The sequence below is a fragment of the Carettochelys insculpta genome, chromosome 9 (assembly GCF_033958435.1).
Source record: "Carettochelys insculpta isolate YL-2023 chromosome 9, ASM3395843v1, whole genome shotgun sequence".
NCBI lineage: Eukaryota > Metazoa > Chordata > Testudines > Carettochelyidae > Carettochelys > Carettochelys insculpta.
In genome coordinates, this window is record NC_134145.1 from 7,098,204 (window position 1) to 7,120,686 (window position 22,483).

The 22,483-nt window shown below is 42.0% G+C and overlaps 1 protein-coding gene across 2 annotated transcripts in view; it reads right to left on the bottom strand.

The window, feature by feature from the left end:
• Positions 1 to 1,790: 1,790 nt before the first annotated feature.
• The window catches only part of TRABD2B (TraB domain containing 2B), a 424,669-nt gene continuing 403,976 nt past the window's right edge, over positions 1,791 to 22,483 (bottom strand). For both annotated transcript variants that reach the window (XM_075002847.1, XM_075002846.1), the window contains exon 7: positions 1,791 to 2,606. In XM_075002847.1, the coding sequence (XP_074858948.1) occupies positions 2,384 to 2,606 (223 nt within the window). In that variant the 3' untranslated portion in view covers positions 1,791 to 2,383. The remainder of the gene's footprint in view (positions 2,607 to 22,483) is intronic.

Consider the following 22,483-nt stretch of genomic DNA (forward strand, 5'->3'; position numbering starts at 1 on the left):
GCTGTAGCATTACACCAAGAAAACCTGCATTACCTGCTGGTCCATTTACTGTGGGATAGCTTATTCTTAAATGAGTTCACAGTTCTCAGTTCAGGTGATCTGTTCATTTGTGTCGAACAGAGCCACAGAGCCTTCCTGGCTTCAGTGCATTAAGGTTGAATTTGAAGGCCTTCTAAGTCTTTATATTCAAATGAAGTCCCCGGCAGTGTAAGAGCTCAAATAAAGCTGTAACGGAAGTTCCTAAAACATGTTTCCAATATGCGGCCCAGTGCAATAAATATCATACAAAACGAATGGCTTCCTTCCAAAACCAACATCTCTAATCTTCCACATGCCAAAATATACAATGGAAAAGAATGCATGAGATTTGCTTGAAGTTTTCACTGGGGCAAAGTTCAATGTCTTCTATTTCACCTGAAGCCTTCTGTAAAAATAGGTCTAGCTCAGGAGGCAGGGGACCTGCCTAGGTCTGTACCTTTCCTTTAAAACCAAAAATCTAATTTTCTGCAAAAATGCTTCATTTTGGTAATTTTTTTCATAAACATAGTTTGTTGAAAACATTTTGATTAGCTGTACTAACCAAGTTATCTTTTGGGAAAACTCGCTCTCATTGAGGACCATGCCTGGCCAAATTTCATATGCTCCATCTGCTTTTTACTCTAGCACTTGTCTTCCAAAGTGGGTGGAATTATGAACAAGAGGTGTACTTTTTCCACACTCCCAAGCTCAAAACTAGCTACCTAGGTAATGGCCGAAGGTCACATGTGGTGCAAATCGGCATTGCTCTGTTTAAGTCAGTGGAGCTATCATGATCTACACCAGCTGGGAATCTAGCTCTTGGTCTTCACACTCTTCTAAGAAGCTAATCCAGAATCCAGTCAAAGGACCAAATCCAAGATCAACTGACATCAGTGGGAGTCTTTTCATTGATTTGAATGGATTTTGGTTCAGGCCAGAATCCAGTTCAGGTTGAACCTGCCTAGTTCAGAACTCTCTCATCTGGCAACATCCATAATCCAGCATGATTTTAGTTACCTAGATGACTACTTATCATGGGTGTGGCCAAGTTTCCTATGGACCCATAACATTTTTTTACAGACACCAGTTCTGGCTTTCAGTGTTCTGTGCTGTTATTTAGCTGTAATTTACCCTTAAATGTCTTGTAAGAGCCCAGTAAGCAGTGGAAATGTTGGTAATGCTGTTAGACATTATTGACCTCCTGTGATCTGGCAAATTCTCTTGTTTAGCATCAGTCAGGTCCCACGTGTGCCAGACTAGAGAGGTTCAACCTGTGCCAAGAAAGCAGCCATGTATTTCACAGCAGAAGGCTGATGGCTAGAAAGGTGAATTTTAAGATGTTTCTGTACCCCAGCTTGCTTTGGGTGAAGTGTGGCCACAGCTGAGAAGTTTTATAGATTAGCATGCTACTAAACACTTAAATCCAGTAAGTAGGCCGAATTCTGCTCTCATTAGCTCTTGGGTAAATCTGGAGTAAGTTCAGTGAGGAGTCCCACTCATGCAATAATGACGTGACAGGAGAAGCCAACTTAGCAGTGTAACTCCAGCCTGATGCCATGAATTTTCACAAGGAAAAGGGTGAGTTTTCAAATAGAGTTAGCTACCATCATGCATTAGTTTGTTAATATGAGTGAAGACAACACAGTTTGCACTCTTCTTACAAGTTAGCAGGTTGAGTGAAAGGCAATGGGGGAAGCTTAGCATTTATCTTCATTTGCCAAGTCGTGTGAACACCACAAAAGGTGTTTTCTTCACTAGACTTTTACCTTGGGTTCACTAAGTTGAGATAAGTGATACCTAGGCCACAGACAACATGATTTGTCTAACATATGTCTAAATCATGCTAAATGGATACTCTCCCACCCAACTAATCTCAGTGATCAGCACAGATCTGTGTATGGGAGGGTTAGTGTAACATTGTAATGACCAAAACAGCATCATTGGCTATCATTTTTGACATGTTGGTTAAAAAGCAAAAATAGAAAATGTTAATTTAGCTGTTTCACATCACTACTGTTTAATGGGGATGTTATTAACATATCCAATGCCAACAAAATAAGTTTACCAGTTGAATAAATAGGCTTTTTCTAATTCTTTTTATATATATGAACACATATTTTACAAAGCCCCATAGCACTATGGGAAATAAAGATCCTTCTACAAAAAAGAAGATGTAAGTCAGTGTTATAATAAAGCTTTAGAGTTTCAAAATATATCTGGGCTAAGAGACAAAACCAGCTAGAGGCACTACCAGTTTTCCTCAGCGAGAAGGTCCAGGCTGGAACTGTTGTTGAGAAAACCACTTCGCTCTTTCATAAAGTATCTCTTTTCTCCATTTTAGGTATTGCACATAATCCTAGATTGGTCAGGAAGGGCTCAGTAGACCCAGGAGAAAAGATGCTATTGGCACGTAGAAAGAAGCAGTTATAGATGGCGCCACAATGCTGCCAGGGGCTGAGCTTTTTGGCTGATGGTGGAATGGGAGATCTGAACGTGGTCTCTGATCCAGGTGGTCTGAAAACCAAATTGGAGGGTTGACCGTGATGTAGCCATTGGTTATCCTGATGTGGGAAGGTAGCGTGGTTGTGCTAGGAGAAAAGACAAGAGAACAAAGTTAAACAGTGTTCTTTTTACAGCATGCAAGAAGCTGATGAGTCTAGTCTTCCTAATTAGCAATATTCACAAAAGTCTGCACAGATATAGCCTCTTTTCATGGAAGAATTTGCTTTGCTAATAAATGCACCACAGCCCTGCAAGAGAGGTGTTATTAGATCTGCTTTACTGTGGATGTTTGGAGGTGGAGGTTGGAACTAAGACACAGGGAAGTGAGTTACCTAATGTATCCTAGTGAAAAAGTCAGGAATAGACATCTGGAACTGTAACTTTAATTGCTTGGCCACATTTAAGCATGTGCCATCTTGGACATGTGATTTTTTTACAAGGTATTGTCATTCAAAACAATATATCTGAAATGGATTGTCAGGGCTGGTCCCCACTCTGAGTGCAGAAGGTGAGGGCCTGCTAGAGACCTTAAAAATATCTTGCTTCTAAGGCGCTTCTTAAAAAAGCTCCCCAAGGTCACAGATTCCCTGGCCCTGAGAGGTAGCTGCCACCACCAAGTGCAGAAAAAAACAAAACAAAACAAAACAAAAACCTTAAAAGCCCAGGAGGACACACGTGAATATCTACCTGTGGGGTAATCCCAAGCTTTTCCCTTCCCTTAGGAGATAGCTTGAAAAGAAAAGAAAGAAACTAAGCTGCAATCTGACAGCAGATCTTTTGGTCTAGGACACAGGAATCAAATCATTGCCTTAAAAAAGTAATTTATTAACAAAACAAAAAAATAAAGTATACCTGGTTGCTAGGTGTTACAAAGCAACAAAAAGAACCAAGGTCAGAGCACAGAGAATTACTTCCTTGGGATGCAGTTTAGAAGTTACAGTGTCCAGGGAAAATACGTCAGTCAGCCTAGAAAGTTCCACACAAAATCCAAAATAAAAATAACTTGATCATGTCTAATGAAACATTTCCTTTCTACTTCTGTACACCCAGATTATGATGTGGAACGGATATTTACTAGCTTCATTAAACCTGCTTAGGATTAAGCATCTTGGTCTCTCTGCTCCAGCCAGACAGCAAAGATTTCAGCTGTGTCTACCCTTACCTTGAAGGTCAATGGCTGTTACGCAACTTTTGGTATGCCAATTGTGTACCAAAAATGACCTTCTGTGCCTGTCTTCATGGCAGAATGTCGAGGGGAGCGCTCCTCCAGCCAACCTTCCTTACTACCATGTGGCTCAGGAGGAGTTCTGTGATCAATACTGACCCAGGAAGGTGCCGTTTTGCAAATGTGCAAAAGTGCACCCCGGAAAATTGACCCGGAGGAGTCGATCTTCTCTGATAAGTGTAGATGTAGCTTTCCTCAGCAGGTAACTGCTTCGCTTCAGACAACCTCTCTCCCCATTGGCTCACCTGGCTGCTCACCAACAGAGAACTCACTCTCTCTGGGTTTAACCCTTTACAGGCATTCATTCATGACATGGACTGAGTAGCGCTACGTCTGTTTATACAAGCTGAGGTTCCAGCCTAATAATTAGAAGACTGATTCACTGAGCCTTTAAAATAAACAAAAAGTAATCTTCTTCCCTTTGGGTTGGGATTTAGTGTGGATACACGGTTAGGACTGTCCCAGTTCAGGGCAGTTCCATCTTCTTTCTCTTCTTGGTCCTCTAACACTTAGGTTTCTTGGCTCCTCAGCCATCACCTCTCTTGGTTGCAGACATGCATCTCACTCTCTCTTACCTGAGGTATTTTCAGGCCCAGTTCCCTGCCTACACTCTACAATCCCCCAGAAAGCCAGACTTCCTAAAAAAGCCTGCTTTGTTTTTTCTCCTCAGAGGCTAATACCAGCATAATTGCCCATAGTTTAAAATGACCACATAGTTTGTTTCTTTTATCAGCAGAAATTGCTCCAATAAAAGATACTATCTAATACCCTGGGACTGATACAGCTACACCTACACTGCAAATAAAAGTTTTATATTCATTTACTGACAAGAACTTTGCAATAACTGTTGCTGAGTCCTGTCAGCAGCATAGTTGTTATTCCATCTCTCTCTCACTTGCTCTATAACATTTATTACTATATATTTACATCAAAACTAATAATTTTAAAATTAAACCTCAGGTTGAGATTGCCAAAGTCATGTAAGGGGATTAGGAGATCAATGGATTTGCACTGGCATTGAGCCCCTACTTGTCCTTAGGAAATCTCTGCCTCAGAATAAAATTGTCAAAAAATGATCAAGTAGGTTAGGAATCGAAAGTCCCATTTTCAAAAGTGCCTGAGGGTCAGATACATGAAAGGCATTTAGGTGCCAAAATACACAGATAGGCACTAAGTGGGATTTGTACATGTGCCTAATTCCCTATGAAAAAATTCAACTCTTCAGTGAAAAATCTTTCAGACGAAAAGTGAAAATGTAGATTCAGAAGTGCCTCAATGTGCCTCATGGGAGTTGTTGTTTGGATGGTTCCTGTCCCCATTCACATCTATGTGCTAGGTTTTCCTGCCAGTCTATGCCTCCCATGATTTCCCCTTTAGATGAGCATTATGGGAATTCCTGGCCACGGTGCATCATGGAGCTGTAGCTTGTCTGGAGAACCTGGCCCAGGGAGGAGAACAGGGTCTGGAGACACCTTCACTACTACTCCCAGGAGGCACCGCAGCTGGCATTTCTAAATAAAACATTGCTCAGGGCTCAGTTGACAGCTTCCATTGTCTGCTAAAATTATCATGATTCTTTTTTGACAAAAGGTTGAAATTTTCCACAAAAAAGCAGATACATGCCACAACCCCCCCCATCAAAACCAGAGCCCTTGTCACACCAGTATATCCAAGGCCTGTGAAGATGGCCTACATAGTAGTCCCTCTAGGACAGTAGGTTGGTGTATTGGCAGATCAGTGTGGAGAGGTCTTTTCCTGTGTCTCATCAGGGTACACAACCCCCATTTTCCATATTGTGACTCAAGCACTTCTCTTGGGCATGAGGCTCTGACTCAAAGCTAATGGAGCTCAAGGGCAGCCTCGCCATTGACTTTGGTGGCATTTAGATCAGGCCCTCACTATATATAATAAACCACACACACTGAAGAGTCCTGTGGCACCTTAAAAACTAACAAATTTATTTGGACACAAGCTTTCATGGGCTAGAGCCCACTTTCTCAGAGGCATGAAATGGAAACTTCAGTTTGATAGATATATATGCACACGCAAAGATGGATGTGTTACATTAGTAGGCGGAAGACCAAAGCTAGCAAGGTCAGTAATAAACCACAGATATTAAAGACAGAAAATAACTTGCAGAACACCTAGCTCATCCCTTGGCCAATGCAGAAGTGTTCCATATTGGAGTGTGTTGGCTGAGATAACATGCATCCAACAAAATATACTGCAGAACATGAAATAAATGGAACAACACTTGGCTCAACTGTGACTGAACTTCTGTTTTTCCCTTCAGCTTATGGAATTGTTATTCGAATCTGGAAACATCCCTGTCTCTCCTCGCCAAATGACCTGCTACGATAACACATGCGCAAGCTTATACTTCTGATCAGATGATATGGCAGGTTTAAAAAACAGTGCAGTAGTTATTCATGGCTCTCCCAGCATTAACCCCTTTCTCAAAAAAGGAACAAACACCCCTTCATCCCAGTTGGGGAGGTTCCATATGCATACACCTGACTTCAAATATATGAACAGTCCCATTGAGTTCATGTACTTAAACACGAGCACATGTTGAAGTACTTTGCAATGGGTGTTGGCATTGTAATAGTAGAATTCATACAAGTAATAAGTTCTAGGCATAACTTTTGTTCTTAGCACCTCTAGTGAATTTCAAATATCCTCTGTACCAAGTGGGACTTCTCTCCAGGAGGTAGTGTCTTTCAGATGGTGTAAACAATTGAAACCTTTTTTGATAATATCTAGCTCTTATTCTTAGAATCCACAGATGTAACAAGGCCTAGACAAAACTTTTGCTCTGAGCACCCCTGGTAAATTTCAAAAAATCCTCTACACCCTGGGTTCCCAACCTTTTCAGTAACATGGCACATTTCAATGAGACCAACAATTCCATGGCACACCCACTTTTTTCAGCGGAATCGATTGCTCATAAACATCACATTTACTTACATTTACTATGGTTACGATCTTACGCGAGTGCTTTGTATCACAGTAGTGTACACAACAAAGTAAACAAGGATCATATGTATTCATGTTTCAAATCTACCACGGAATACACCGTGTCAGACAGTGAGCACTGGCACATTTTCCAAATCTGCTCAACTCAACTGTTTCTAATTATTCATCTGTTCCATGTGTAGCATTCAGTTCAGGCATCTAAATTTCATCTTTTCACGTTATGAATTTCATATTTGTAACAATATTTCTAAAAGTACAATTTTGTTAATGTATTGAACCAATAAATAATTAAAATTCAGTGGATCAGAGCAAAATGCAAAATGGAGTAAACAGCAACTTACTGGGTTAGTGGGAAACCCGGGCCTGCTGGAGTATCAAAAGATGGGCAAGTTGGAGTCGGTGGGAGGAAGGTGGCTTAGAGAGCAGACTCCCCTCTCCATCAGCCTATTGGAGCTGGTACTTGGCATTTAAACCATGCCAAAAAGCTCCCATCCTCCCTCTGTCCCCTATTGCCACAGCACAGAGGGGCGGAACACACTCCCCACAGTCCTTTTGGACTTGGAAGCAGCATTTTAGCAGCCTCCCAGCATGACATGAATGGGCTCCAGTGGGGCTGGCATTTCCCCCCATGACGGCTCTGCAAAGAGCGATTGTGGGGGTGAGGGAAACTGACTAATACTGTGCCAGCTGGAACTCAGGCAGCCTTGTTGTGAGAGCCCCAGCTGGTGTGGGAACATCAATTCTGCCCCCTCTCCCCCACCGAGGTGGCTCTGCATAGAACCATGGTGAGGGGAAATGGATCAAATTTCATGTCACACTTGAACGGTTCTCTCAGCACACCAGTGAGTCATGGCACACTGGTAGAAAACCATGTCTCTACCAATAATAATATGATATAAGGAGATGCACATCTCACAGAGCTGGACAGGACCTTGGAAGGTCATTGATTCCAGTCCCCTGCCTTCTTGGCAGGACCAAGCACCATCCCCCCCACTTTTTTTTAAATCTATTTACCCCAGATCCCTAAACGGCTACCTCAAGGATTGAGCTCATAACCCCGCCTTTAGCAGGCTAATGCTCAAACCACTGAGTTATCCCACCCACCTATGACAAAGGGGAGTTCTCTCCTGGAGGTATTGTCTTTCAGCTGGTATATACAATAAAAACCCTGTTGATAATTCCTAGCTCTTATTCAGGGCTTTTCATCCCTAGGTCTCAAAGTGCTTTACAAAGAAGGTTAGGATCATTATTCCTATTTTACAGAAGGAGAAACTGAGGTACAGAATTCCAAAGCTGCCTAACTCACTAAGGTACGTTTGAAAATCTTTCTAGGCATAGATCTCCACCTTTAGGCGCCTATTTGAACAGATTAGAGACAGACCCAGAAAGATGATCCAGGTGTCTTGACGAGGCTGTCCAGGTGTCACTACCTCACCGTAGCAACAGAAAAGCATGAAAAGGATCTCGCTCCAAAATGAGCAAATGTCTGCCTTGGTTACCTCTGGAGTTTCAGATGTTAACGGTATTGTCAACACTTCCTGCCACAAAGTTTCCACCCAGCAAGCTTTCCAGGCAGAGGGCTCCATTTCTGACCAATGGGTATTCCATGTCTGGAAGGAGTGAGGGAAGTGGGGAACTATGGAGGGGTTGTGTGACCCATTAAACAACTGCCATGTGTCACCTCAAAGATGGCTGACAATGGGTGAGTGATTCTTTCCGAAATTGTTTACAAAGTATTTTCAGACCCAACTGCATGAACAGGTTATGGGAATACAAGACAATTGTTGATAACCAACCCACACAATAATGTGTGCAAGCCCAGCACTTGGTTTTCTTTATCATATCTGGTGAAAATAGGTCATAAATGACATTTGAACAGAGACTGAAGTTGACTATGTCTACACTACCTCTCTCTTTCGAAAGGGGGATGCTAATGAGACACTTTGCTATACACTAATGAGCTGCTGCAATGAATATGCAGACCCTCATTAGCATAATGGCAGCTGTGGCACTTTGAAAGTACTGCTTTCGATTGTGCGTGGCTCATCGACATGAGGGCCTTTTCGAAAGGACCCCTCACGCTTTGAAATCCCTTTATTCCTATTTGGTTATACGAATAAGGGGATTTCAAAGTGTGTGGGGTCCTTTCGAAAAGGACCCCATGCAGAAGAGCCGTGCACGATCGAAAACGGCAGTTTCGAAGTGCCGGGGCCACCACTATGCTAATGAGGTGCCGCATATTCATTGCAGTGCCTTATTAGCACATTTAGATTAAGTTCATTATTATGGCCCTTTCGAAGTTCTGGGGCTAGTGTAGACATAGCTGTTATGTCTACATAGCAGCCTTATTTCAAAGTATGGTATTTTGGAAGAGCTATTCCAAAATAGCTTATTTCAAAATAATGCTGCTACATGCAAAAATGAATTTTGAAGTAACACTTAGCTGACATACAGCATCTACACACATACAGCCAATTTCATAATAGAGGCATTGGATGCACTTTAGAATGAGGTTTACTTATTTCAAAATAAGCCAACCACTATTTTGAAATTATTCCAAAATAGTGGTTGCATTGTGCAGATGCTAGGATAGTTATTTCTAAATAACACCTGTTATTTCATAATAACTTTGCTGTGTAGACCTATCCTGAGTCTCAAAAAATGGAGTTTGCAATTAGAAGACCAAAACACTGGTAAATCACAATAATGTTTCTGTCAAAGTTCTCCATAAAATCATTCCTGGCTCAAGTCTGCCATTTGGGATTGGTCTTTTCTCTTTTTTTAAAATGATTTTTAGCAGGTGCTTTCTATTCATTTTCAAAACAAATATAATATTTATTGAGCGCTTGTTTTTGTTTTTTATCAACAGACATGGGAAGAGTCAGTTGGATTATTTCCTGTTGGCTCTGTCAGAACTGAGATCTGTAATAATATCCCCCTCTTTAAAAAAAGAAAGAGAAAAAGAAAAAACAGTGGTTTCTCTGGGATCTAATCATACTGTTATTCATGTCACTAAAGATTATTAAATAAGATTCACAGGCCCTTGAGACTAGCCACATGCCCTAGGATGGCTGTTAGGCTGTTTAGAAGTTTTGTAACTTCACAAGGAGAACAGATTGGTTACTAATTCAGTGGGGGGGGGGGGCGGTGGTGAGAAAGGGAGGGAAAGGCATATTAAGAAACAATGGCTGGAAGTTAAAGCCATACACATTCAAATTATAAATAAGTCATACTTTCTTTAACAGGGAAGGTGGTTGATCATTGGAACAGAGAGTAATGGTGGCTCCTCTGTCTCTCGACATTAAGACATGGATGCCTTCCTGGGAGAAAGGCTTTAATCAAACACAAGTTATTGGGCTCAGCGCAGGAGAAGGTGGTGAAAAGTCCAGAGCTTGGTTTATTCAGGAAGTCAGACTAGATGCTCTAAGGTTCTCTTTTGGTCTCTATGACTCTATAAAGTGCAGCACAGACCCTACAAAGACATACAGATGTGTTTAACTTAAGGAATGTATATGAGGCTTCACAGAGTTCAGTTCAGGAAAAAAATCTAATTAACAGGTCAAAATGTAAGTAAATATAAATATAATTTTGGTTGGTGGGGAGCGGAAGGCCATCCTTCTTGGAGATCAGTGATCTACCCAACTGTTTTCCTTACTGTACATGTCTTCTCTTGAAACACTATTTTGCAGAATCTATACGGCCAGCCAAAAGGTCCAATCCTGCAAGGTGCTGAGCACTCTGGCCTTGATCCAGCACTTGCACAGCCCTGAATTTTAAATACACAAGTGGGTCTCTTGAAGCTGAAAATTATACACTTAAAGTCAAGCACTTAGGTGTTTTGCTGCATCTGGGCCAGTGCACAGCACCTTTTGCAGGATCCAGGTAATAGAAAATAATTAGAATCTCCTTAAGGATAGAAGGGCTGGTCCTTTTCAGTCTGGAGAGATAAATATTCATTGATAATGGCATTAGGACGTGGCTTCATGTATTTGAATGGATAAACAACATCATCTTCTAGTAGGTGGTCTACAGAGACAATAAGGAACTGGCTACTGACATTGATTATATGATATTTCTACTGGCCTCTATTCATGTTGAGGGTCTTCAGAGCCCAAACCCATGGAAATTTTCCACACCTCAGTCAATCGTCCTTTTGCGCTTTCATTCACAGGGAGCAATGCTGTGTCACAGGACTGAGCAAGTAACGTGACACACATGGAAGCAGCAGCACCTTTGTCCTACCATCTGAGCAGCTACATCTTTAAAGTCTTAATAGGCTGGAGCCAAGGGGATGAAGCTCTATGGAAACCATATTTCCATCTGAAAGGCTCCTGGAGCTCTGTTCCAGCCCTGATCAGATGCTTGGGCTATGCGCGAAACTGCCAACGAATAATTTCCACTCGCAAAAGTGATGCATGTGCTGAAGCAGAGGGCAGTGCAAGACCGCTGATAGCAGTTTATTTATTTCACCAGTCCTGCATTTTGTTATAGGGTGCAGTGGTTGCCGTTTATCTCTGGAAGGGAGCAAGGGGACGCTTCAAGAGAAGACAGCTTTGAAAGAACAGAAGGCTGCAGACAAGTGTTTCAGCACTGCAGGACACTTGGTTGGCATGTGTCTGATAAGAGGTAACAAGGCAGTGTCAGGTTCCTGGCCTATCTGCACAGCTATGTATGAAGCCATTAAAATTCTGTGCTCACCGAAGTGCTATGGGGGAGGGAGACTAAGCCTTGCTTGGTAGTATCCAAACATCGTGTGATGCACAATTAGGCCAACATTAGCAGCTGCTGCAAAATCCTCTGCTAAAAGATACAGTGCCACTGTTGTAAACTTTCACCAACAGCTGAGCTCACCAGTGAGGAGGGACACCTTTTACAACACCTCACTAGGGATCTAACTCTTAGGAATGGGTTGACCAGAGTTGTGTCAGATGCAGGCAAGCCGACTAGTCCAGAGAGCACAGAAGAACTGGAGATTCTGCACTGAGGAAAGTGGTAGCTCGTTGTAACCCACCTCAGAGCTTGCTAATACAGCCAGGCCTTTGGAACCACACTTGCATTCAGGGCTACAGCCTCAGGAAGCAGCTTGGTGTCTCAGCATTTTTATCTCTGGTTTCATTGCCTATGTCAGTGGTCACAGCAAGGACCTGGTGCCATCTCCAGCAGCTACAGAGGCTGTGCTGGGGCAAGGAGGGAAAGGAAACAATGAGAAGAGGGGAACAAAAGTCAGGTGAGGGGAGAAAAAACAGAAAGCAGAGTGGAGGAGAAAGCTAGAGGAAGAAGATGAATGGAAAGGAAAATAAAAAGGATTTATGAGTTGGTTTGGAATGCAGTACATGGGCTGCAGGGCGAGGCTGGGGCTGTCCTTTCACCAGGGTAACATCGGGGGTAACAATCAAAATAGCTGAGAACCACAAGATAAAAAATTCGGGTAAAATAGGAATTGACCCAAAGCTTTTCTCCCAAATGACCTTGCACTCCTTTCTTCCTTGTTACTCCTTTTTCCTTTAGTAACAGTGAGAAAGCCGTGCTAGTCTATATACTATCACTGAACCTAACCAGGTTAGTCACAGAATCATGGGCACATTCTCATGTTCCTCAGCTAACATCATATATTCCATCATGTGCCAACAATGCCCAGATGCTTTGTATATTGGACAGACTTCAAACCCTCTTAGACAAAGCATTAATGGGCACAAAACAGACATGAAAACACTCCTGATCCACAAACTGGTCAGCCGACATTCTAATGGAGTGGGCCATTCTGTTAATGACTCAAGAGTTTGCGTCTTCCTGAAGAACTTTCACACTACTTTGGAAAGAGAGGCTGCTGAATTCTCTTTTATATTCAAATTCGACATATTAACATGTGGTTTGAACCAGGATGTGAATTTTCTGGGTTATTATAGGGGCTCTTTTGCATACTTGGCTTAATTTAATTCCTGACCCCCCCCCACCCATCGCTCTACTCTCTGATTTGCTCACCTTGATAATCTTTTTTCTGATTTGCCAACCTTGATTACTATTTTTGGTTCTCTGTGCCTTAAATATTGAGTCTGTCTGGTCTGGCTATGGTCTGAAGAAGTGGGTCTGTCCCACAAAAGCTCACCTAATAAATTATTGTATTAGTCTTTAAAGTGCTACTTTACTGCTTTTTTCTTCTCCTTTAGTGTGTGTGTTAGTAGTGCTTTTGCACTCCAAAGGTCCAGGAATGATTAAATGTTGATAGATGTTTGGCCGCGTGTGTTTCCTCTGCGTATCACCCCAGCCCCGGGCAGACAGCTGGAACTGCAGACCTTGAGCAAACCACCCAATGACCACAAGATCCGTTAAGAGATGAAGGCACCTAGCCAGGTTTATGGTTGGCAAACACCAGCACTAGTGTCCCACAGGATTTAATGGAGCACTAATACATCTCTGCCCATAACAACGGACCAGCTCAAGGAACAGCAGGACTTTCCATCCTTATTAGGCCAGACAAAGATACTCCCTCTGAGATACATCTTTATGACCTGACATGAACATGTTCATACTTCTCCGACATGGTTAGTGTCCCCTGATGTGTCTACTTATCACCCATCACCACGTACATGTTGGTTTAACCAAAACATCTGTATTACATCCTGTTATCCTGTCTTTATCTTTTAGGAAGATCAGTAGGTTCCTGTTGGGGAATGTTTTTGTACTATCCTTGTTATTGGGATGTTCCGGCACTGCCTCATGTCAGGACATGTTTGCGTGAGTGCTCTGTGACAAGCACTTCTTGGGAAGGTGAATTTTAGCAATAACAGTCCTATTCTTGCCAGTCTGTGAGGAGATTCTGGCTCATATCAGTCCTCTCATACAAAGGCTTATGTCTCAGGCTCTCTTCCTACTACACTGGTCAGGATCAGACATGCGAAAATGCCAACAGAAAGGCTGTCCTGGGGGTAATCCTGCTCCAACTGCAAGTCAGAAGCAGTGAAAGGTTTCCATCCCAACTTTGTAAAACCAAGACGTTTGGATAAATATCAGGAGCCGCCTTCTTCTGCTGTAGAACACTTAAAAATAGTGAAGAAGTCTTCTCCTTTGAAAATACTGCCACCTTGCCTTTCAACAGCGTCCCCTTTCTCTTTCTTTTTAACCCTTCAATTCATTCTCCTTTTGCTTTTTAAGTTGAGTGTTTCACTGCAGCATATCGAAGGTTTGGAGGAATAATGTTTGTATGAAAGATACTAAACCAGATGAAGTATTCTACTGAGCTTATGGCCACAAATATTTATGCCTGAAAGAAATATTGTTTAGACTGCATTCCTTTGGGACCAGAAACAGCTACAATGAACATTTTTAACAACCCAAGAGATTGCTCAGTTCTGACAAGATCTACTGAGATATGAACTTCTAGGCGTTTAGACGTGATCCTCTTCAGACGTGTGGCTGTGTAGTCTTATGTGTGAAATCCCTAGTGGTTGAGACTCAAGTTTCCATTCACTGATGGCTGCACAATCAGGAGCAATTCCTTTGAAGTTATGCTCGTGTGCAGCTGGTGGGAAGAGAGAGACAAATCAGATGTCAACATTTGAAATGCTTAACTCAGTTCAGTGTCTAGAAAAAGAGTGTGAGTCCAGAAACTTGGGTTCATGCTTGATTCTGCCATTGATTTATGGTGTGACTTCGAACAAATCATTTTGCTTCTGTTTATACTTTTTTAAGGTGACTGTTAACTCTTTAGGGCATGGACTATCTATATGTGTCTAGCACACAACACAGTCTGATTGGGTTGACAGTTTATTATTATTACTATTATTATTATTATTATTATTATTATTATTATTCACCATCATCATCATCATCTAGCACAAATATTTCACAGGATCTTTCAGATTTAGACCACCCAAATGCCAAGGTTATACGGAAAATTCCCAGCAAACAGGCTTTCTTGATTTTACCTCTGTGGTCACATTCAATTCTGAAGGAAATCACAGCAGAAAGCTGAGCTGCACCCACTCAAACCAGGGCTCGATTATACCCTTTGTTCCAGGTAATTCACAAAATGTGGAACTGGCCCATCCTCCAAGCCTAAGAAGGTGTTTGACTTTGTCTTTATTTGTTTTTGGGTGAAAGGTGAGGAGCAGGAGCACCTTCTTTCTTGTTATCATATATTTTTGTCCCTAATACCACACAGGTTCTTATTTAACCTCACGTGCCAAATGTTTTAGGCAAATGCTGCAATTGCCTTGCATACAAACACTGTGCTCACTGCACCATGAATGAAGCTGATGCAAAACTGGTACACAAGTTACTTTGCAGACAACTGCACAACAGTGAACACACTGTAGAAATCAATAACCTTTGAAGCTCACCCTCTGAGTGATTACTCCATTCCCATCTAATGGCTTAAAGATGTGCTATTACTCTTGGATTTGGCAACAGCAAAGATTTCAAGCTTATTAAAACCAGCCTGTCAGGAAACTACATGTCATCCTTAGGGGGGAAAGAAAAGAAAGAAATTAAATGAAATTCTTTAAAATCCCTGTGAACAATAAGTCAAGATACTGTAGCTGAAAAATACCACGATTTGTTGTATTGTGTTTGGGTGGTCCAGAAACAAGAGATGACAGCTTTCATTCTTCCCTTTGCCCTCCTTAGAAATGATTGGATGGTTCTCTATGATCTTCAGAAGATCACAGAATCATAGAACACTAGAACTTGAAGGGACCTCGAGAGGTCATCTAATCCGGTTCCCTGCCTGCACAGCAGGACCAAGCACCATCTAGATCATCCCTGATAGATGTCCATTTAACCTCCTCTTAAATACCTCCAGGGATGAAGATTCCACAACCTCCCTAGGCAATGTATTCCAGTGTTTAACCACCCTGACAGTTAGGAAGTTCTTCCTAATGTCCAACCTAGCACTCCCTTGCTGCAGTTTAAGCCCGTTGCTTCTTGCTTTGTCCTCAGAGGCCAAGGAGAACAATGTTTCTCCCTCCTCCTTGTGATGGATCCTCTTGTGGTTCCATATTAAGACTCTGCTACAGCCTCAAAAGTTAGGCTCCTAATTCCCATTGACATCTTAAAGGAACAGTGCCTCCATCACCACAGAACACAGAAAAGCCATTCCAGTTTTTATAAGAGACCAAGCTCTTCCTGAGATTGAATATTTTGGAACAATTTTTTGGCCTGTTCTCTGTAGACTGCCAAGCCAAAATGTGCTCAGCAAAGCTGCTTGATTGGTAATATTGGCTTGTTTGGGTCCACAATGCTTCTTCTGTGCACACATCTGCACCTCCCAATTGTGCATGCAGTTTCTGCAGCTGCCTGCATAATTATGGTAACTACATTTAAGTGTCCAGATGCTTGTCTAATGGCTCAGTTGTGCATAGACTTAGTGTGATAATCTGCACAGTTGTGCTGAGTGAGTACGCAAGTTGTACTGGCAAAGCATAGAATTAAGAAAAATATCTGTCCCTCGTGCTCACGGAGGGATTCCAGCAATTGGCTGGTCTGCAACATGTGGCTGGTAAAAGAAGCAGGTTTGCAGGTGATGAAGCTTTAAATTAGTCTGTGATACACCTTCGTCCCCAAATGTTGTGTTGTTTAAAATCTGAATACATCTCTTCTATTTCTGCAAGTGACCTCTGTTGCTAAAATGGACTGAGCCAGAATGCCCATATCCAAACACCCCAATTTTGCTGTGATTCCTGCTGTGATCCAGAGTTATGTGCCTTGAGCTCAGCAGCTAGTTAAATCAGAAACAGAATGAAGAACACTTCACCCTCAGATATTTATTTATGTGTTTGTTTGGGATTGTGTGGGTCTGCAGTTCAGATATTATTTGCAGATGCATAGGATTAACCATGCATATTTAGATACACTTGGGGAATACACATATAGATTGGACCCTATTCCTTTATTGTAAAACACTTTTAGAGATGGTCACCTTTCTCCTATAGATTTCAAAATGACTTAGAAGAGCCAGTATGGGGAAATAACTAAAACTGTCTGGCAAATTAACTATTTTCTCTCATACTGTTCTCCAGGACTGCAAATTATTCCAGCTAAAGTGCAGCTTGTGCTACAGAACAGGAGAAACACACATGACATGAGCTGGCTCAGAGAAGTGCTCAACATGGTAGTTTCCCCCAGGATTTCCCCCACACCCCTTTTCTTTCTCTCTGAACCTTATTCCATCGCTGTGTCATTTTTTTTCTCTGCTGGGTCTCAGCCCCATATTGCTCTCTGTTATTCACAAACTCTGTCCTCTGTCTTTGCCCCTCCCTCCCTCCCCCGCTCTCTCAGACAGACATGGAGCTAATGACTTCAGGTTCAGGGCATATCCTTGAACCTCCTAGGTGTGAGCAGTGTTGAATTTGGGCAACTGGTGAGCTTGGAAAAAAGTGCGAGTTTCTTTGTCTTTCTCTAAATTTGAGGGTCTCATGCTTGGAACCGGGGGGAGGTGTTCCATGTTGCATATTTGCCATTTAAAATGTGAAGGTGATGAATGCCTTTGCTTGCCCACAAGATAAGCAGAACAAGACTCATTCTACATCCTGTGTCTGGCAAAGCAACTGTAACAGGACCAAGCAGCCCACATATTTCCCATCTCAAAACATTTCCAGAATAAAGCAAAGTACCCTCAGAAGTCCTGCAGATGCCAATACCAACTTGCAGAAGTATCTTTGGTAGCTGGCAATGCTTAAAATGCTAACCAGGGTTCCCTGTGATACAATTAATTGGCACCTATCTGGAAATGAATTAAGTGTCTCCATGGAACCATACGTACGCTTTTTCTGAACCCATTCGGACTGCTTGTCCGAGTTTGCAGCATTTCCCGGTGGCAGCCCTGCACTCGGCCCCAGAGACCCAGAACAACAGTCTTTGCACTCAGTTTTCTAAAATTGCCCATGTAATGGATGATCACCATGGGTATAATTCTCTGTGGTCCATGTTCTGCTCTTGGCTACCCTAATCAATGAAAATGTTCCCAAGTGCTTAACCCATGGAGAGGACTGTAACATTTGGAGAAGGGGAAACAGTGGTAGAGGTAACAGTGCCTGTTTTCACATGGGGACGTGATGTTTGGAATGATACTTGAATTCCAAGCTGACTCTGGTCCTATATTCTCAGTATATATTTAATATTAAATAAATAGATACTGGCTTGAATTCATCTCCAGTTAACTCCATTCACCACTATCTCAATAATTGTATCTGAAAGTAATAAAGTGATTGCACAACCTAAATTAAATGTGAACTTCAAGCAGACATGTAAAATTAGCATCACCATTCACCATTAACATGAAAATACCATTGTTTACTTGTGTTTTATTTGCCCATTCAAAAACAAAGAAACAAACAAGGACATTCAGGTGAGTGTAAATACCTGTGATGCACCTAAATCTGAGATGCACTTTTATCCAGCTTTGCAGTGTCCTCAGAATTTTACAAAGCTGTTTAAAAGCTTTCTTTCTGATTTATGCTATGAAAATCCACTTTAGTGTTCAGAGTGGATTTTTCCCCTCATCTGTTTGATGGGAGATAGCAATTTGATTTTCTCTTCTTTTCTATGAAATAGACAACATCCTCACAGTAAAAGACTTCAAGGACCCAGCCGTGGGAACATCTGGTAAGTGAAAGCTCTGAATATGGAACACATAAATGGAGAGGGTCATATTTATAAATTGGAAGGGCCATCAGGACATCTGCTAACAAGCTTTCCTCCAGAGTCTGATTGCTGCACACGGTTGTTCATGGGCAACAATAAACATGTGCACGGATCATGTGCACATCTTGAAGGCCCTTCCTTTGAGTAGCTGAAGGAACATATGCACTGGTTAAACATAAATGCACTGTTCTCACAAGACAGAAACACAAGTATTTGCAAATCTCTCAAGAAAGCTCTTGTATTCTAGACTTCATAGGGATCTGTTCCCGGAACAGGCTAAAAATAGCCTTGCGGAAAATCCTTACATTTACACAGAGAGACTCAAGCCCACTTAGTAGCAACCCATTCCATAGAAAATCCCACATTTTTGTCAGATTTTTGGGGGGCAAGTTTCCAACCCTAAGCCCCAAACTCCCAGGTGCTCCAGTGGCACTTGGGTGCTGGGGAGTGAAACCCGTGCTTGGAACAGATCCTAATTTAGTGCATTTGTGGCCAACAAACAAACATTAAAAGGTACGTAAGTAAAAAACAAATTTCTTTTCCATTTACAATGCAGGTATCTTTCCTCCAACAGGAATACCTTGCATGCACTTCCCAAAGAGTAACAGCAACAGATGATAACGACAACGATGATGATGATGATGATAATACAGAACTCAACTAAATGCTTCTCTCTTCTAGGTGCCCATAGGAAATTGTTCACAGACATAAAGATCTAGGTCCTTAGCATGCAGATATACCTGAGCTAGCTTATTCAGGATGTATCCAGGGCCCATGGAGGAGTCACAGGCAGAAGACTAGACTGTCCCTTTACCTTTTCCACTGCAGTTACACTGCTATTGTTATTTAAGCTGGCTTTCACCTAGCTAGATCAAAGCTAGTTCAGGTCAGAGAACAAATGTTGGAGTCACATCTCCAGCCTGCAATGTAGATGTATCCTTGGATCTATTTATGCACCTAAGCCCCACTGAACTATCTTTCTGGAGCTTGGGCATAATCAATCAGCATCTTAATCAGTTAATAATGATGCCGCCAATAACAAGTAGTCAAGGAAAGGTGGTGGAGGTAAGAAGAAGAAACAGGCTGGAGGAAAGTGATGCCTTCTATTAAAACAGAAAGCTGTTGCACATCTCATTATAGTAATTATAATTTTGTTTGCATTATAGAAATGCACAGAGGCACCATCCAAGTTTGGGGTGCCATTGTGTTCAGTGTTACAGGTGCAAGCAGTCAGAAATAATCCCTTCTCCAACCAGTTCCCTGCCCCAAAGCCCTGATCCTTCAAAAGCTTTTTGCACTGAAGTCGTCTGGGTTATTCCCCATTGATAAATTTAAGTGTTTCTGTAAATCTTTCCAGGACTGGGGACTGAACAGACTAGACAGAAAAAGAGTGGTAGAAAGAGATACAAACTGCAAGCAAAAGATGGGTGAGACAGGGTGTGGTCACAGAAGACCCCTTGGGAGGCCACTAACACCCATCTTCTTGCTCTCTGGGGCTCCCCACCACGCTGTCCTGCTGAACGAGATCCTCTGGTCTGCCCAAGCCAAGGCACAGAGTTGATCTTAGCACACTCTTTGCTGAGCCATGCATACATTGATCAAGCACACCTCTGGCCAAGTGCAGTTCTAGGGCACAGCACCTGGGAAATCAACCCTCAGAAGGGATCAACCCCACCCCCAGATAATTCTGTCTTTGTGCAAAACATTTGCAGAGGGAGGGCTCACTAAGTAAGCCCCCTTTATCAATGACGGGGAGATATGCACAGTGGTAGCCATCTGGAAGAAATGAGTTTTCATTAAGCAAAACAGTAGGATTTAATTGGTTATAGATAAGAACAAACAGATCAAAGTGAGTTCCCAAATCAAACAAAAGAGAAAACACATAGGTTTCCCTCAAAATCTAGTCACTTGTGAGTGATTATCCTAAATAGCTGACTTTATATCAAATGAAATCTTCAGGTCAGGAATGATCTTAACCTGACCTGCGTCTGCAGTAAAGTTCATTGTCTTTCCTCGGGTATATCAGGCAATTTCCAAAGCAAGCTGCGGACAAGACAGAGGAACTCCAGGGCCCTCTTTTTTTATATTCATAACCATGAAGCAAAACAGGGGAGGTGGGGTCGGTCACAATGGGGAACAGAGGCAAAGAGAAATTAAGCATTTTGCTAAAGGACACAGAATAAGCTGGGGAGAGAGTCAGGACCTGAATCCAGTGGTCAGTCCAGTGCCTCAGAGTAAGGCTACTGTAAGGGTGATGGACCTGGATCATCGGCAGGAGGAAATGAACCTGTAAACTTAGAGGCTAAGGCCCTGAGCTCTACCACATGAACTAAAAGCCTGAAGGCTCTCAGCCAAGGCTGCAGAACAGAGACTTCACTCCCCTTTGTCAGTGGTCTCAGTGCCTCTGGGGCTACGCTGCCATGGAGTATAAGCCGCATGAACCTCCTAATATAATATAAGGGATGTGATGATCAGATCTTGACATCTACCAGTTCCTACAACCAAATCCTAATCAAACACTTTATTGATATCACATCAGACAGCCCTAAAGTGACTTAACACAACGTGGTTGCAGCAGGGTTATACTTCTTCAAGCAAAGAAGCCTTCAAATTTATGAACACATATCATGGATCTTCTTAAACAACAGATGCCAGGCAAGCACTAGAAAACAGAAATGAAAGAGATATTTCTGTATAGGATTCATACCAAGTTTATGTTCCTATTCGGCACAATGAGAAGGAAGGAAGGGAATAGGTTCTTGGATTTCCAAATTAAAAGTAACTGTGCATACAAAAATCCTTGCAGATGTGGCCTCTGGTTTGGTACATTTCACTTTTGCACCCCGTTGGAAATATTTAACCAGTAACAAATGCAGAATTTAGATTCAGAGACTGCTCAAAATTGTCTAGCAGCAAGATATGAAGATCCTATTCTACATGCTTATTTGCCTCATTTTGGAAAATAAAAATGGTTTGCCTAAGGTATTTATTGCTTAAAGTAACAAACAGAATACAAAATATGTTGCCTGTTTCTTCACACTCCTGAAAGCCAGGCAGGTCTATAGGCTAATTTCTACCCTCAGAGAGGTACGCAGAAATGACGGTGAAATCACTGACACTTCCGTAGACAAATCGGACAGTGGAATTTGTGTGCACTTGGCCAAAATAAAATAAAAATTTGAAGCATTTTTGAGAGTTACCCTGAATAGGAAAACCATCCATGGACCTTGGTGAGAATTATTATTATTTGTTTAGAAAATATCTGCTGCTGTCATCTACCCTACTTATTGAAAAACCATAAATCCCAGCTCCCAATCTCACACTCCAACCACTAAACCTCCCTTCTGTTCATAAGAAACAATATGACACAGATTTCCTAAAAATTGCCTTCAGTCATAAAGAAAAGGTTCACTTTAGGAAATTTGCTTCATATTGTCTCTTATAAGTGCCCATTGTACACAGAAAGGATGTCTAGTGGTTAGACTGGGGGTTGGGAATTCTTGGGTATTCTTCCTGCCTCTGATTTATTTATCTTGTAACCTGGGGCAAATTACTGTGGACCATATGGTGCCTCCCAGGAACAGATCTGCCTTAGGTTGTACAGCCTGTCATGAGGAACACTCAGCAGGTTGAGGTTGGGTGGAGAACACGTAGTCATGATCTGGATTCTTTGAGCAAATGTGAACAACATAAGGCCTTTTGGAAGGGGCATGCAAATACGGCTGAGCAGAAATGCAAATAAGGCACAGATTTAAATATTTCACACCTCATTTGCATACTCATGCAGGATCTCGACTCCAGAAGAGCTGATTTTGAAAGCCAAACAGCCATGTTTTCAAAAGAACCCTTCCTCCTGAAAAAAATGAGAAAGAAGGGTGCTTTTGAAAGTGGGGTTTCCTTCTGAATGAGCCCCATCTATACGGCTCTTTTGGCTTTTGAAATCATCTCTTCCGGAATCAAGATACCGTGTGAGTATTTAAATCCATTTAAATTCATGCCTCATTTGCATTTCTAACCGACTGCATTTTCATGCACCTTCTGAAAGGGAGGGGCAGTATAGCCACAGCCTAAGAAAGAAAGAAACCTGGTGAAACTAACGAAATGAACAAAAAGTAGCTTTGG